General features: G+C 44.6%; 1 protein-coding gene across 3 annotated transcripts in view; it reads left to right on the top strand.

Moving 5' to 3' along the window:
* Positions 1-16,206, top strand: part of NEO1 (neogenin 1) — a 168,979-nt gene that overhangs the window by 60,436 nt on the left and 92,337 nt on the right. For all 3 annotated transcript variants that reach the window (XM_084213595.1, XM_084213594.1, XM_084213593.1), the window contains exons 3-4: positions 7,905-8,180; positions 12,539-12,692. In XM_084213595.1, the coding sequence (XP_084069721.1) occupies positions 7,905-8,180; positions 12,539-12,692 (430 nt within the window). The remainder of the gene's footprint in view (positions 1-7,904; positions 8,181-12,538; positions 12,693-16,206) is intronic.

The raw sequence follows: 16,206 nt of genomic DNA, 5'->3' as shown, positions 1-16,206 counted from the left end.
TCACATGAGCTTCCGTAATTGATAGCCTCGCCTGAAACTAAAATTATTTAACCTGTCAAGCTCTTTTCTTCCACCACAACCCTCGGATCTTATTCTTCTTTTGTTATGGCTCTTGATTTTGTTTTAGAAAGAGTAATTGTGAGCCTGTAGGGTTCTTATTTTTAGGCAGTCTATTGATGAAGACCTGAAGTTCCTTAAATGATGAGGCAATCTGTGTGCCTTATCTTTAGGGCTTCTCTCGAAATCCCACAGGGGTTTCATTGGTCTTGCTATTAGAATGATCTTCAACAGCAGCAAATAAATGACTCCATGGTTTGCATGCCCTCAGTTCATTTTTTCTGGCATTAGAATGTTGTTTTAGCTGTTTCTTGGTGTCTGTGGAAGTCAGATTCATTGGCTGCTGCAGCTTTTCCTGCTGCTGCTGGAGCTTTTGTGTTGATTGGCCCTTGGACTGCTGGTCCTGTCTCCAAGTTTCATGATACTATTTCACCTCTTCCATCAGAAGATCTATTTTTGGTTTGTGCCTTTCCTTGCAACACTTCTTGAGCCTGACCATGTGCTATGGACAGACATCCCCACCTCACTCCCACTCCTTTTCTTGTAGTTGTGGTTGTCAGTAGTGACCTCTGTATTTTTGAAGATCTTCTTTCAGTCATTTTGTTGCTCCCATTTCATTCTTGAAAGAATTTATTGATCTCCTCTTGATATCCCCTAAGTAGAATTTGGAATTGCTTGTTTTGCCAGGTAGAACATCATATTATGCTGATGTGTTTTCCTGGTCCAAACACCCTCTGAAATTTTTGGATGTGTGGTAGATAAAGGGGAGAAATTGTTCCCTGTGAGGGTGGTGAGGCCCTGGCACAGGTTGCCGTGAGAAGCTGTGGCTGCCCCTGGTGCCCTGGAAGCGTCCAAGGCCAGGTTGGACAATATTTTCTGCAACATTTTGCTATTTCTCAGTATGGGTTTTTTTTGTGGATCCTCCCCATGTCACCAGATAATTGAGCTTGAAAGGGGCCTTGCGACATCTGGAGTTCAGTTGTTTGTTCAGAACAGCTCTGAGGTGCCACCAGGTCACTCGGTGTGTCATTGTAGTGACAGTACCTGTGACTGTGTTACTGATGTGTCCAGTGACATTTTGCTCTCATTCTGGCCAAGGGACACTGTTTTTAATCAGCACATACCATGCTGTCATGGCTGTGTTTAATCAGGTCAGAATTCTGGTTATGCCCTGACATTTCTTATTTGTGTTCTGTTTTCCATATACTTCCCACCTCTGTTTAGCCAGCAAGGACATTTGCTGGATTCTCCTCTCTCCCTGTGACAGTCCTTGTAAAAATCCCCATCCCTTCCCCAAGGAGCTGTCTCCTGCCCGGATTTTTGGTTGTTTCTCCCCTGTCTGGTTTGCCTAAAGCAAGGGGGGAGAATGATGTGCTGCTTGGTGTTTGCAGCAAGGACTGGAAGCATCTGGCCTCATCCTAATTCAGGTGCTGCTGGACTTGTGTTCTGCAGGAGTGTTTGTAATTACAAAGTCTGCTCCATGTGCCAGTGAGATCCATGAAATATGTCTCATTAGCAGCAGTGTATTTTAAGCCGTTTCACACCTCTGCCACTCCAACAAATGATGCTGAATAATGTTGGAGAGTAGGAGCTGTGATAATTTAATGAAGTGTCCACAGATGGCTGGACTTATTAATTTTTTAGCAGGGCTGGGGTGAGGAGCTGATGCACTAACAAAATAGGCAGCATCTTTGTGATGGCTGTGCTGCTGAACGGTAGCAGATGTTGGAGCTGTCCTAACAATAGGGGATCATGTTCCCATTCTCCAGGACCTCCTCGTGGTGCTGAAATCTCCACACTTCCCAAGAGGCTGTTTGGGGAAAGGAGTCACAGTTATGGATTTGTCATGAGTTCAAATTCGATCAGGCAGACAGAAATGGGGGAAAATTCAAGTGGCTGAAAATTGTGAGCAGTTTGTGGGATCATTCACAGACTAGTTGGATGAGTTTCAGATGGAGAGTGGAAGCTGTAGGGTGGAATGTTTGGAGCTGGTGCTGCTTGAGTTAGTTTAGAGTTGGGTAAGTTAGGAGAAACTTGAATAAAAGTTAACTCTGGGCAGCAAAGGCTTTTCACAGATGGTATCCAGGAGGGAACAGGATGGAAAACCTGCCAGCTGCTCCTGTGCTTTGCTTTTTCCATATTGCAGTAGAAACAGGGGAAAAAACGGAAAACATTTGCTGAGCACATCGAGATGTCACAAGAAGGCCTGAAACCAGCCTTGGGAAAATGTTAATTGCACAAACATGTGATGTGTGTGTTTAGAGCAGTCTAATGCTTGTAGGAAGTGTTATATTAAATTCCAGTCAGAGCAGGGGCAGCAGAGGGGACACAAGTGAGGAAAACTCCCAGAGGCTTGTGACCACTCCTGCAGCCCTGCCACAGGCAGGGAAAGGGGATTCCTCCACACCCTCCTCTTCCCCGGAGATGAGGAGATGGTTCTCATTTCTCACTTCCCTTTTGCAGTGCTGATTTGGTGAGATGTGTCCCAGAGGGTTGGTAGGACTCTGTGGGAGTTGAACTGTGCATGGCAGTGACATCCATGTTAACCAGAGCAGCGTTGCTGGCAGGCTGCAGAGCGCAGGCAGGTGTGACTCTGCAGTTATTGCACTCAGGTGAGCCAGTTATTTAGTCATGGTTGATAATGAAGCTTTTTTCCTTTCAGTCTCCTTGGAAATGATTGGCACTGGCTGCAGTTGCAGGGAGGCTGCTGAACTAGATTGGCATCTGGCTCAGGGCGGTGAATTCCCTGATTCTGCAGACTCTAGGAGATGAAATACTGGCTCCATTGAGGGCACGAGACTACAGCCAGAATTTTAACCATCTGTGTTTTCTAGGAGCATGGGAATTATTGCTCTTCTAGGCACATCTTTTTCAGAAATGGAGACAATGAGCCACAAATCTCAGTAAGGCTGAGACTGGGAATGCTGATTGAATGCACCACATTTGCATTAATAGATTGTTCATTCACATTCCTGCCATTGCTCTGGGCTTGGATGAGGGGAAGGAAGAAACAAAAGGGAAGGAGAAAAGAGGCACAGAGTTGACTTCCCCACCTTCTCTGCCATTTGCATTGTCCTGGCAGAAATGGGGGGGTTTGGGATGCATCTGATCCCTGTTATATGCATGTGAGTGCACTGTTGCTTATGTGTTCTCCTGCCTGTGTTTGGAGAACATTCCAAATGGAAAATCATCCTTCCTAAATTGAGTTTATTAACCTGCATTCTTGCTAGGTCAGTAGTATTTTCCTTTTGTGTCCTGAAATCGATACCTAATGTATGTGCACTGCCACAGAATGATTAATGTGTGTGCAAACATGAAAAAATTGTCTTCAATGTCAGAGGCCCAAAGTGTCATTTATCATGACATTCATTTACCAGAAGATGGGCTGGTGTCTTCAACTGATTGCCCTGCACCACGTGGGTGAGGAGTGGGAGCTGCTTCCTCCATTAGGAGTGTATCTTCCATCCCTGGCAGTGCCCAAGGCCAGGCTGGACAGGGTTTGGAGCACCCTGGGACAGTGGAAGGTGTCCCTGCACAGGGCAGGGGGTGGCACTGGATGGGCTTTAAGGTCCCTTCCAACCCAAACCATCCTGGGACTCTACTCATCATTAGACCTTCCTGCTCAGCCTTCTTGGTTGAAGTGTTTGGGAAATACCAAGCATTGAGGAAAAAAAGTATCAACTTTTTAAAAAGTTAACTTTCAAAATAGTTTTAAAAGTGTTTGTAGTTTTAACTAGACTGAATTGGCTTACGTGGTAATGCCTCTAAAAATGATTATAGAAAGTTCAGGAAATGCTGGCTTAGAAGTTGATAATTGATGTTGTGAAGAGAGCAGCTCTGTAATGGAAAGGTTCTAGGCTGGGAGATGAAAGGGTATTTTCTAGTGGCTCACTGCTGCAGGAGGTGTGCCAGCACTCTGGGACCTGCTCCTGGATTTATAAACAGATCTCCAAATTAATAGTAATTAAGGCCTGGATTTGGAGTGCTTTTTGTAATGCATCATGATTGTTTTGTGGTTGTTTGTTAGCTAAAGCAAAGGGTCCTCCTCCACAATGGAGGCTTTTAAGCAGTGCAAATTGCCAATAATTGTAGAATAAGAGAAAATTACTCTTTAGGACAAAATTATAGGCTAGGTTAAAATGTATATTTTAAAATCACACAGGACTATGACGAAATACAGGTTTTAGTGGCATTTAAGATGACTTGGAAAATGAACTGTAATTTCATTTCCAATGAGTAATGAAACCATCTTGAATAAAGCTTATTTAACCTCAGTGGAGCACCTGCACACAACAGAAGGCACAAGGTCTGTCTTGTCCAGGAAATGAGCAGCACTTGTCAGGGATTAAAACAAAAGGATATTTGGGCTGTATGTGAGAAATTGCAGGGTTTCAGTCCTCCAGGAGCTTTCCTGCTTGTGCTTGAAGTAGCCAGTATGGGGCTGTACCAGTGGGAGCTGCTGGGAGCACAGAGATGGCAAAGGTGAGGTGAAAACAGAAGTCACAGGGTCACCTGGCTAAAGGAGGAGGCCCAGGATTCCCTCCCAGGATGGGGAAAGAACTGGTTTAATATGCAGGGCTCTTAATAAATGAGAATATTGAGAGAGATAAGAATCAGAGGCAATTATGAGTATATAATGGGTTCTGTCAAGAAGGAGATTTTCAGAAAGGACAGATGCTTCAGAGACTGGAGTTCAGAGGCTCAGGGTTAACAGCCTCATCAGCTGTAAGAACAACTTATTTACCCACTGAATTAGTGAGTGTGGCAAAGGAGGAGACCTTGCTACCCTTGCTGTGGCCTCCATGGTCTCACAGGAAGAATTAAGTAATGCTCCAGACTGACTCACGATGGAACTTCTGAGCACAGCTTGCAGATCAGGCAGGTGCAGAGATGCCTTGGGATTGTGCTGGGTCTGAGGGATGGGTGATTCAGGAGAGGAAAAGGTTACTTGGGTTCTGGGATTGATTGTGCAGAGCCACTGAGATGGTTCCATCTTTGGGGAAGATCTTTTCAATAGACAGAGAAGCGGTTTTGTAATATTTCTGTGGATGTTTGTGATCTTCAATTACTCCAGGCACTGGGGGTTGTCTTTCTGCCAGGAGTGCTTGGTGGGAGAGCAGGAGGCATTGGGGTCCGTTGGAGCAAGGGAGGTTCTGACTGGGTTTAAAGAGGGAGTTCTGCTCTGTGAGGTAGAACAGGTTGGCCAAGGGTTGTGCAGTCTCCACCCCTTGGGGATTTTTGAGGTCTGACTGGACAAAACCCTAAGTTACCAGCTCTGGCCTTGTCACTGATTCTGCTCTGGCTGTGTCCTTTCCTTCCAAAATTATCCCACTATTCTGCATCGTTAAAGGTGAATGGTGTTAGGGGAATGAGGGAGAGAAACTAAAGATTGTAGCTTCATTAAGCAGAAGGAAAGTTGAAAGAAAGAAGTTGGATTTTTTGTTCCTGTGAATACCTTGGAGGGACTGATGGATAAATATCCAAGATGCAAAATTATGCCAAAACAAGGTCAAGATCAAAGGACTGCAAGTTGGTTGGAAGTACATTGGGAGGAGAAACTAGAAACAAAGTTTCTTGGAGGAATGAAGTTCTGGAAGGAGTCCCCAGGTGGGACTCAAGAGAGGGAAGAAAATATGTAACAGTTGGAGATGAGCTGTACAGGGTTATGGAAGGAACCTGAGAGGACAGAAGTGATTTGTATGTTAGTATATATAAATCCTAATCCTAAATGTTAGGATCTATGAATCCTCCTCTGTTAGGATTCAGTCTGGCTGTCCTGCAGGATTAGTCCTTCTACTGGTGCATTCCCAGGGCATTTGTGATAGGTATTAAGTGAGACTTGTGAAAATAGGGGGTTGAACTATGGCAGGTTTGATCATTTCCTGTGCAGAATGCTTAGGATGGGGTGGCTGTGGCTGCCTGCCCATCCAGCTGTGCCCTCAGCAGGATGGAGAGGAAATAAGATTAAAGTTACTGAGTCAAGATGGGATCACTCCCAGTTACTGGAATGGCAGAACAACCTTGACTTGCGGAAAATCAATTTAATTTCTTGACAACTAAAACCAAACTAAAGTACTCTCCCTGCCTGCTCCCCATTTCCACACTCAACTCCCTGCCTTCATACCCAGTTCTGCAGCCTCATGATCTACCCTGGTCTCCCCAGGGTGACACCCACAGCTGCCCTTCCTCCCCTCCCTCCTCCTCCTCTGACCAGCTCTCTCCAGGACTGTGCCTCACACTTCCCTCACTGCTGTCCTGTGTCCTCCTTGTCTTGGATGTGCTTCATGGATGTGCCCCCATGGATGTGCCCCTGTGGCTCCAGCCGTGTCCCCAGCCTCTTCCCACAACTCCCCCAAAGGTTTGCCTCCCCAGCCCAACTGTGAAGCCATTAAATGGGCTCTGGGTGTTTCTGAAGAACATTTTTATGGAAAGGGTGACATGGGTTGTGCAGCACTGCTGGGCCACCTCTGTGGTGTGCCCTGGGTGTCAGCCACACTGAGAATGTTCATATGCAAATATTTATCTCAATGTTTGCCTTGTGGCACGGCACAGAGGTGGGAAGTGAAGGTGTTGTGTGGGCTGCGTTGTAGAAGCTGTGGCTGCTCCATCCCTGGAAGTGTCCCAGCTTGGACAGGACTTGGAGCACCCTAGCATAGGGGAAGGTGTCCCTGCCCATGGCAGGGGTGGGACTGAATGAGCTTTAAGTTCCCTTCCAAGCCACACCATTCCAGGATTCTGTGATTATTAGGTCTTGTTTGCCTTTATACCATCCGTGTTCAGCATTGTCCTGTCAGCTCTAAAGAGTTGGAGAGCATCTTAAGGTCACCCTGATTTTTTTAAGATTTTCTAAGCCTTCTGATGTTTACATTCTTGTAACGAGTTTTCTCACACATCTTCTGTAAATAACTTATTGTTTTACATTCTTTTATGGAGGAGGAGAAATCTGATGGACTGTTGGTTTGTCCATGTCATTGGAGAGGTGGCACTGTCACCCTCCAATGGACTGTCACTTTTGAAAATCTACAAATGTTAAAGTCAGAAAATAAACTTCCCTTTTTACCTTGAGAACAGCAGCATGTCCACGTTGTGTTATTTCATGTCTTATAGTGATGTGAAAAATCCCTATTTTGATTGGCTTTTCACAAATATTAAAATGAATATTGTATGTGTTGTGTTAGAAAGTAATGCTGTATTTATTCTCTTAAGTAGTGTGTTAAATATAGTTTTAGGTTATAACAGAATGTTAAAATAGAAACTATGCTATGTAAGATACTATTTTTTTTCTAAAGAAAAGACTCGCACTGAGATAGCAGTCACAGGACACCTCAGTCTTTCAGAGATAGAGAATGTATTGCTCCATTATCAGGAGAAAGGAGTAATTAACTTCTTCCTACCTCGCTCGGGTAGGATGACGCCGTTAGGATTATGAGGAAGAAGCTGACACTGCCCAGACAGAATCCTGTTCTTGAATGGAATTTATGCACCATGTATGAGGTGTATTAATATACAACAGGCTGTTGCTTTTAAGGGTTAATCCTCTGTTAATGTGGGTCCTTCTTTGGGCTTATGCTGCCCAGAAAAAGGTACCCAGTAACTCTCTGTTCTTGTTGTCTCATATTGTCCTAATCCTAGTTGTCTAAATTATTATGACTCTAATTGTATTACTATTTTTATAACCATTTTATTACTGTTAAACTTTTAAAATTCTAAAAACAAGCGATTGGCGTTTTTCACAACGACATCTTAACTTTTCCCAAACTACATTCCTGACTCTTGACTTGAACTTCCAGTCTTGGCTGTCGTGCTCAGAACATCTCCAACCTGTTCTCCCTTTGCTTTTCTCGCAGGTCTGCCCAGGTTCACTAGCCAGCCCGAGCCCACCTCCGTGCCCCGCGGGGGCAGCGCCGTGCTGGGCTGCGAGGTGACGGCCGAGCTGGCCCCGCTGCTGCGCTGGGAGCGCGACCGGCAGGCGCTGGCCCCGGAGCCGCGGCTCCTGCAGCTGCCCGGGGGAGCCCTGCTGCTCAGCAACGCCTCGGACGCCGATGCCGGGCTCTACCGCTGCGCCCTCGACAGCCCCGGCAGCCCCAAGTACAGCGACGAGGCCGAGCTCAAAGTCCTGCCAGGTAGCCGTGGGATACGTGCTCTGAACCTGAGAGAAGTGTGGTCTTTGGGAGGGAAGAGATGGGAATCTGACTCCATGTTTCAGAAGGCTGATTTATTATTTTATGATATTAGATCATTGTTGCAGCCTGAATTGCAAGGTAAAGAAGCAAAAAGGGCCTTTGCATAATATCCACGGGTGTTTAATTCAGCTGCACAGTGAGATGTTCCTGTCCCAGACCCACACACCTCCCCAAGGTCCAGCTCTCCCCCAGGGGCCTCCTGGCTGACCTCGGTCTCTGGGCAGTGCAAGGATTAGGGCCAATCAGGGAAATGGGAGGGAGTGGCTCAGGAACACCTATGTTCAGACAGGAACAGGGGAAGGACTTAGGAGATGCCCCTCGAGGGCTTCCACATATTATAGAAAAAGAATGAGATTCTACAACTCTACTAAAGACAGAGAAAAGATACATCAGAAGGCTTAACAAGAATGGTCATGAAAACTCATGGCTGACTCCTCAGAGTCTGACACAGCTGGCTGTGATTGGTCATTAAGTTAAAACAATTCACATGGAGCCAATCAAACATGCACCTGTTGGTAAACAACCTCCAGACCACATTCCAAAGCAGCAAACACAGGAGAAGAGAATCAGATCATTATTATTTACATTTTTCTCTGAGGCTTCTCAGCTTCCCTGGAGAAGAAATCCTGGCAAAGAGGTTATTCAGAAAATATCATGGTGACAGAGAAGCAGAGAAAAGAGTGGTCAAAACATTCTCTGAACCTGAGAGAAGCAGAGAAAAGAATGATCAAAACAATTCTTATCTCATTGGCTGCTCCTGTGTTGTTCCAAAGCAGAATGCAATATGGAGATGGTTTACCCAGAGTGATGGTGGTTTGTTTCCTTGGCCTGTCAGGGACAAGCAGACTGTCAGTCAGCACACAGTCACAAGATTTTGGGCAGCTGAGTTGAATTGGGTGCTTGTACAGATTCAGTTTAGATGTAATGTAATACAGTATAGTATAATAGGAATGTAATATAGTGTAATATATATGTATAGTAGAATGTGTGTGTATATATATTTAATATATATAAAATATATAATATATATATTCTATATAATATACATAGTATAATGTAGTGTAGTGATTCTATAGCATAGAATAATACAGTATAAAAAGTAATTAATTAGCCTTCTGATATCCATGGAGTCAGGTGCATCACTTTCTCCCCATCATCATCAGGGTTGCCCTGCCTTTACTTTGGGAACCCACTGCTGCTCTCTGCACTGAGCTGCTGCAGGCCCTGAACTCTTCAGGGCTGGACACTGGAGATACTCACAGGCTGCTTTCCTGTTTTAATGGTTCAGTTTTTAAGGCATTTTGGGGAAAAAATTCTGAAAAGCTGCCAGTAATACACTTGTATACATATATACACTTTGTATATATATACAAAGGGGGAACTGAATGTTTCTTTGAGTATAAATGTTTGGGGACTTCTGTATTTTTTCAGGTTGAATCCCATGTTTCAAACCCTGTGGAAGCTTCACAAAGAAATTGGTGCTTAGTCCATTGCTCATGGGATGCCTAAGCTGAGGTGCTTTTAATTGTCCCAATATTCTGGAAATTCTGATTGTCTAAGCAATGGGACCTTTTGGGAAGTCTCCAACCCTCAGAGGGGGTGACATTTTATTTTGGAAGGTTCAGCTTCGCCTGTTGTGCTGAAATGTTGAGATATTTTTGTTAGAACAGAAGTCCAGTGCTGATGTAAACTGTTGGCACATTCAGTGTGTTCTGTTCCCAGTGATACCACCAGCTGTTCTAATACAAAGGTTTGAAAAGTGACCAAAAATAGGACAGGAATGGGAGTTGTGCTTTCCCAAACTAGGGAAACACAGGCTGTGTTTCATATGACGTTCCTTAATTCTTCCCAGAGCTGTCTTTTCTGGATCAGCCTCCATGCTGGAATTCTCATTCCCTTGTTACTCTTCGAGGGCTGCTGGAGGGAGTTGCTGAGTTTCCACCTTGGGAATCTCTCAGGGTTAGGCTGGACTGACCTGGTGTGGGCGGCAGGTGGACTTGAGGCAGGTGGGGGCACCTCCAGGGGTCCCTTCCAAGGAATCTGTTTCTTGTGACTAAGACCCTTCTCTACTTAGAATACTACATTATTCTGTAAAATGCCCCAGTTTTTACAGTTATAGCTCTCTTTTGAAATTGGGGTGCTGGAAATGAATCATGCTTGAAGTAGGACTGTTTCATTCAGTTCTTTGGCCTTTCCAAAGCCTTGTCTCTTCTCCAGCTAAGGACACAGGGTTTGAAGAAAAGCACTTTTGGAAGAGATGCTTGATTGAATTCCTGTAGTTTGGATTGCCTTCATGTTTCTGCAGCCCTTCAAATGCTGAGGATTTTGCTGATTTTTTTTTTTGAAACTGAAGATTTCTTGAAAACTTCCATATTACACTGATCTTTTGAATCCTTTTTGCTCCAGCTGTAGTTTCCTTGCTTTTGTAATGCTTTGCTGAAAGTGATGAAATAGAGCTGTGTTAGGGAGTTTAAATGATGCTGTTTCTTTGCTCCATCATGAATCCAAAAGTATCGATGGTGAAGTTTGGTAAAATCCCTTCCAGCAGGCTTTGTTTTTAGATAGTGGGATTAAGCTGTTGAAGGGAAAGCTCCCTTAGTCATGAGCAGCCCTGTAATTGATTGTTTGGCCTGAGAAGTATTTGAAAGAAGGATTTGAATTAATCTGTTCTTTATTCACTTTATTCCTCTTTTAAATGGTTATCTGATGTGGGGCTGACAGTGAACCCACCACTGCTTCCCAGGCTTTGAAACACACCCAGCACACTCCTGCATCCCAGGGATTGGCATCCTCAGCCAGTGTTCTGCTGCTTAAACATTCTGCTTTGGCTGATACCAGGCTAGCACTGAGCAGAAAGATGCATTTCTGAGCTCTGCCACTTCACAGTGGGTGCTTTCAAACATAGGACTGCAAGGGAAAAATGTCACTTGACTCTGGGATCCAGTTTCTATTTACCTGGGAGCTTGCAGCAGTCAGAGTCCTGTCTCCAGGGAATGATCCTGGCTGCTGTCTGTGTAAGGATGGCTGCCTGGAGGTGTTGGATCCCTGCTCTGCAGCCTGGCTGCTCCACGTGCTGCTCCAGGTCCCTGTCTCCTCCTTATTCCCCATGCACAGCAGGGCAGGCAGAGCAGTTCCTGCCAGGAATGTGGGCAGAGCTGCAGGGGTGGGGCTGCCTGATCCAGGGCTGCTCAGAGCTTGGCTGCCTCTGCCTGTGCCGACTCCCACGTGGGATTTCCACCTGTTCTGCTTCCCCCAAGTGTCCTGGCTCCTCCTTGTGTTGTGCCTTGGAGCTCATGTGTGCCCTGAGCTCAGTGCTGTGAACACTCAGTTTTATTTTTAGTGTTTTAAGCTGAAGAACACCAAAACAACAACTTCCTGAAATCCCTGTGAGTATCACCTCGGGCCCAAGTGAGAGAACAGCCAAATATGTGTGTGATGAGACACAGAAGATGCTTCATTCAGGGAGCAGGAGTAGAGTAGGTACAGAATACTCTGCCCCCATTTTAGATGGCCTGAAATAGTTTAAAGCTTTGCCCAGGTGTGGAGCTTTGCTGCCATAGCACCTTTAAACAGCCCTCAGAGTGCTGGCAATGCAGGGTGAGCAGGGCTTACCCAGCCCTGAGTGCAGCTGCTCTGTAGAGCTCACTTCAGCTGGGTACACTCTGTAGCAGGGACTGGATAAACATATCACTGCCTCCTGCTTCTTCTTAAGGGTGGCAAGAAAAAGGAGCAAACCCCTCTCAGCTTAATCCAATGTAGAACCACTCAGAGGATTCCCTGTTTTCATAAGGATGGAAAGCTGTGGTGGGGCATTCTTGTTTGGTGTTATTCAGCATGCACGTTCCTTGGTTGTTGTATTTTACTCGGGGTCAGTCACTGCTGCAATAATTTCATTTTCCAGCATGTAAAAGCACTTCCTCAGGAAGCTCCCCTGATGAAGCCCAAGGCTTGCTGGACAAACTCAAACCTGTTTCTTTCCTAAATCTCTGCTATCTGGTGGAAGTTCCAGTTTCAGAGCTGTACTTTTGAGCTGGAATAGTTTCCCAGGGAGCTGGAAGAGTGAGAATCCCAAAAGTGGGGAATCACTTTACATGTCTGGAGGAAATGGTAACCAGGCTGGCAGAGGCTGTGGCTGAGGTGGGGATCCAATCCTCTGGAGGGGCAGGAAAGGAATTAGAGGTTTCATTTGTGATTTTCTTTGGCTGCTTGGGTTTTGCTTCAGAGGGTTTTTGGTGGTTATTTCCATGAGCATCTGCTGAGTTTGCACCTGGTGCCAGCTGTGTCCTGTCCTGTTGCAGATGCAGAGGAGCCACAGAAGCTGGTGCTGCTGAAGCCGCCCTCCTCCCTCAGCCGCCTGGCCGGGCAGAGCGCCCTGTTCCCCTGCGTGGCTGCCGGCTTCCCTCCTCCCCTCGTCAGGTGGACAAGGAACGGGGAGGAGCTTCCCACTGACGGGTGAGTAAAGGCTGTGACAGCCCTGGCCGTGTCTGATGGCAGCAATCCAGCTGAGTCAGCGTTTGCGTTAGTGCACACCTTCCTTTGGGCTTGAAACCTGCAGAGCAGAGCCTGATCCCAAATTCTCAACGTTCAGTCTTGGGATAAGGGAGGCTTTGGAACAGTCTCAGGGTATTTTTTTGCAGCCATTTGAAGCCAAGAAATCTTGTCTGAAGCAGGGAGATTTTTAAGAATAGATTACTTTGAGACTGGCACTGGAGTAGAAGCAGCAATTGAGGAAGCTACAGGTACAGGAGGATGACGTGGAGCCCTGCACTCATTCTTTCTGCACTGGAAATGTCCACTCTGTGTCAGAAGGTCCCACAGGAAAGGAAGAATAAGTGTTTAAAGCAAAATGACACATTTTCTCATTAAAATAGAATAATAAAACCGTAGGCATGATGGCAAAAAGTCAGTGAGCTTTCAGAGATGTATAGAGTGAGAACTTACACATTGCCATTGCTGGCATAGTCAGAATAATGTGTGAGGAAATCCATATTAAAAAAGCAGAACAAATCTTCTCAAGGCCATTTTTGTCCATGTAATGAACATGCTTCCTAGAACCAGGATTTCAAACAGTTATTTGAATGTTTTCCATGTCCCTCAAAGTCAGCAGTGAGATTAATGGGGAGCCAAGTTAATCATGGAACAAGGAGAGGTAAATTGTGACACAGAAAGCAGCCAGAACAATGCTCAAGTCTCTGCAGCACCAGGGATATAATATATCTCTCTTTTGGCAACTCTTAAATTAAAAGAATCCAGGGGCTGGTAATTTGAACTGTCTTTGATGGGAGGCTGCTGTGGGAAATGACAAACAGCCCCTGAGAGATGGTGCTGTGTCAGTTGAAGGCACATGATTTAAATTCAGGGGGTTTTATAAATATAAGAACTCACTCCCCTACAAAAGCTGGTGCAGACTCATTAGAGCAGCACAATCAAATGGGGTGAAATGGCAGAATAAATGTGCCTGGCAAGAGCTGAATTTGTTGTTCCTGTATGTAAAGTGATGGCATGTCACATCTTTGGGAAGTTTTGATGCCCTGTCCTTCTCTAGGTTGTGGCACATTCAGGGCACAGGGAGGTTAAAGCTCTCCTTTTATTTTCTTGATTTTTGAGACTTAAAGCCCAGATTTTCCCACCACTGATTCCAGTGCTGTTAATTCCCTTTGGAATTTGCTTCCCTCATTCTGTAAGGTTACCATGATAACTTCTTAGGCTTTCACAGGTATTTTCTTTTTCTCATAACTCAGAGTGAGAAATTGTTCTGGAGGGCTGGAGCATAACATTAGTAAATATACTTGATCTTCAAATGTACACCATTTGATCCAAGTCTAACCTGATTTTTCAGAATATTTAGCATTAGTTTTTAGTGGTTTGCCTTTTATTACAAGTATGTGTTCCAGTTGACTTTATTCTTCTTGCAACACTTAGCTCTTTTCTTAAAGTGAAACGTGGGCTCATTGTAGGCTTGAGTTTTAAGGTAGGTAAAGGTAGAAATTTCATCTTTTTCCTGTGGAGTGAACTTTTTTCATTGTTCCTTCAAGTGAGCAAACTGAGCCAAAGCTCCCAAGTCTGCTGCTTGTGACTGGGGCTGAACAGGGCAGAGATTCAAAGAGCTGAGAACAGAGACCTCTTAAACCCCATTTACCCTCCAGCTATTGTGTTATTGGTGTGAATAGAATAACTGGAAAATCTCCAGAAATTAAGATTCTTTGTTGGAGAAAAGCCTGCAGTTACTGTTGCTAAATAGCTACCTTAGCTTGTTATGCATGGTCTGTTAATGTAATTACAAATTAAATCACATTTAATTTGTATTAAAATCCCCTTTTGATATAAAAGTACGACTTTCTTAGCGTGGATTTTCTTTATCCCAAGAAAAAACTGATTCTTTTCATCTGGGCAGGTTTTAATATCCCTTCTGCCTGGGAAAAGCTCCGAAATCCCAGGTTTGTTTATGCACACCTCCAGCCCAAATATTAAAATACATATATGTAGGCATGCCCATATATAATGGGACATTTCTCTGTGTGTGTCTGGCCTTAGGAAACAAAACTCAGACAGCATGGGGAGGTTATCCCTAATTTTGACCCCTTGTTAAAGGGTTTTATACAAAACCTTATTTTTACTTTTGTCATAACTGTGGTAATTAATTAATGCAAAATAGAACGTTTGCCTTTCAAGTTGTATTCCTAAGGAGAATATGGACAGGAGCATGTATTTATAGGAAAATAGATGAATTTTAAGGATAGGGAGTGGTGGGGTTTTGATATTAAATATTTGTTATAAGATCTGGAGAAAAGGAAAAGCGATTAAATTTGATGGATTATTTGTTGAAGACTGCAATAAGATTTATGTTAATGGATAAATATGAGTAAACTTGAGTGATGGCAGCCTTGGCAGTTGTTCAGACAGCCTGTAATACAATATATTGTGAAATTAGTTGCTGTGATAAAATATTTTCCAAATTAATTAGAGTGTGAGAGAAGGAAGCTTTGGGTGTTGGGTGAGAAATGGAAGTTTACTCAGTGCTCCAAGTTTCCATTGGATCAAGGCTCTTAGAACTCCAAGGAGTCCTTCTGAACTCACTAACTTGAAGATTTTTAAAGAAATCTGGTGGAGAGACTGCTGACTTCTTGGTTCTCCAGAAAGAATGCCACTAAAGACTAAGAAGCTTTCCCTTGAATGGGTTCACTGCTCCAGCTTGTAATCTTCATATTTTATAGTTTTCCCTAAACTCCACTGTCTGTAAAGAAAGGAAAGGACTAAACCCTGCTCTAGGAGCTCCAAAATGCGAAGGGAGGCTCCATGTGTGATCCATGGTGGCAGGTGGCACATGGACAGATGTCATCCATGGGCTCAGCACTGGGAACATCCTGCTTGTCCAGCTGCATTGGCTCCTTGGACTCCAAGTCAGTGCTGTCTCTGCCAGGAATGTGGAGAATGCTGAGGGAAATGGAAGGAAGCAGGGAAGGCTCTGAAGTATGAAGTTATTGGAATAAATCTTAGGCCCTTTATGGAAAACTTCCTAAAGTAAAATCTCCCACATTGCCTGGTACAAAAGGTTAGAATGGAGGTGTTATGTTCAGGCTGAGTGGCTCTTCAGGTTTGAGCCAGCTTGGAGCCTTTCTGGAATATTCTTTATTTCAATCTCCATTCTGGCTGAGGATCCTGCTGTGTGAAGGGTCTGTTCTTTAGCAAGTGCAGGAGTCACTTTGAGCTTTTGACAATTCCTGCCTTGGAAAGGGAAGTTCCAGGTGGCTGCCCAGGTGGATTTGTCCCCAGAGCTTGGGACACAGGCACAGAGAAGTGTCTGGAAGATGATCTGCTCTGAAAACTGATCAGTATGTGCTCCACCAGCATAAATTGTGTCTTCATTTATACTGGGACGTGTCTGTGGGAGAAGGAACAAATGCAGGTGCCACAGGTTCTGAAAAACCTGCAGCAGATGGGATGAAAACTTTCATCTGAAACGAAA

This window comes from Fringilla coelebs (assembly GCF_963513975.1).
Source record: "Fringilla coelebs genome assembly, chromosome: 12".
Lineage (NCBI taxonomy): Eukaryota > Metazoa > Chordata > Aves > Passeriformes > Fringillidae > Fringilla > Fringilla coelebs.
Note: the sequence above shows the minus strand (reverse complement) of the source record. Positions and strands in the feature narration are given on the sequence as shown.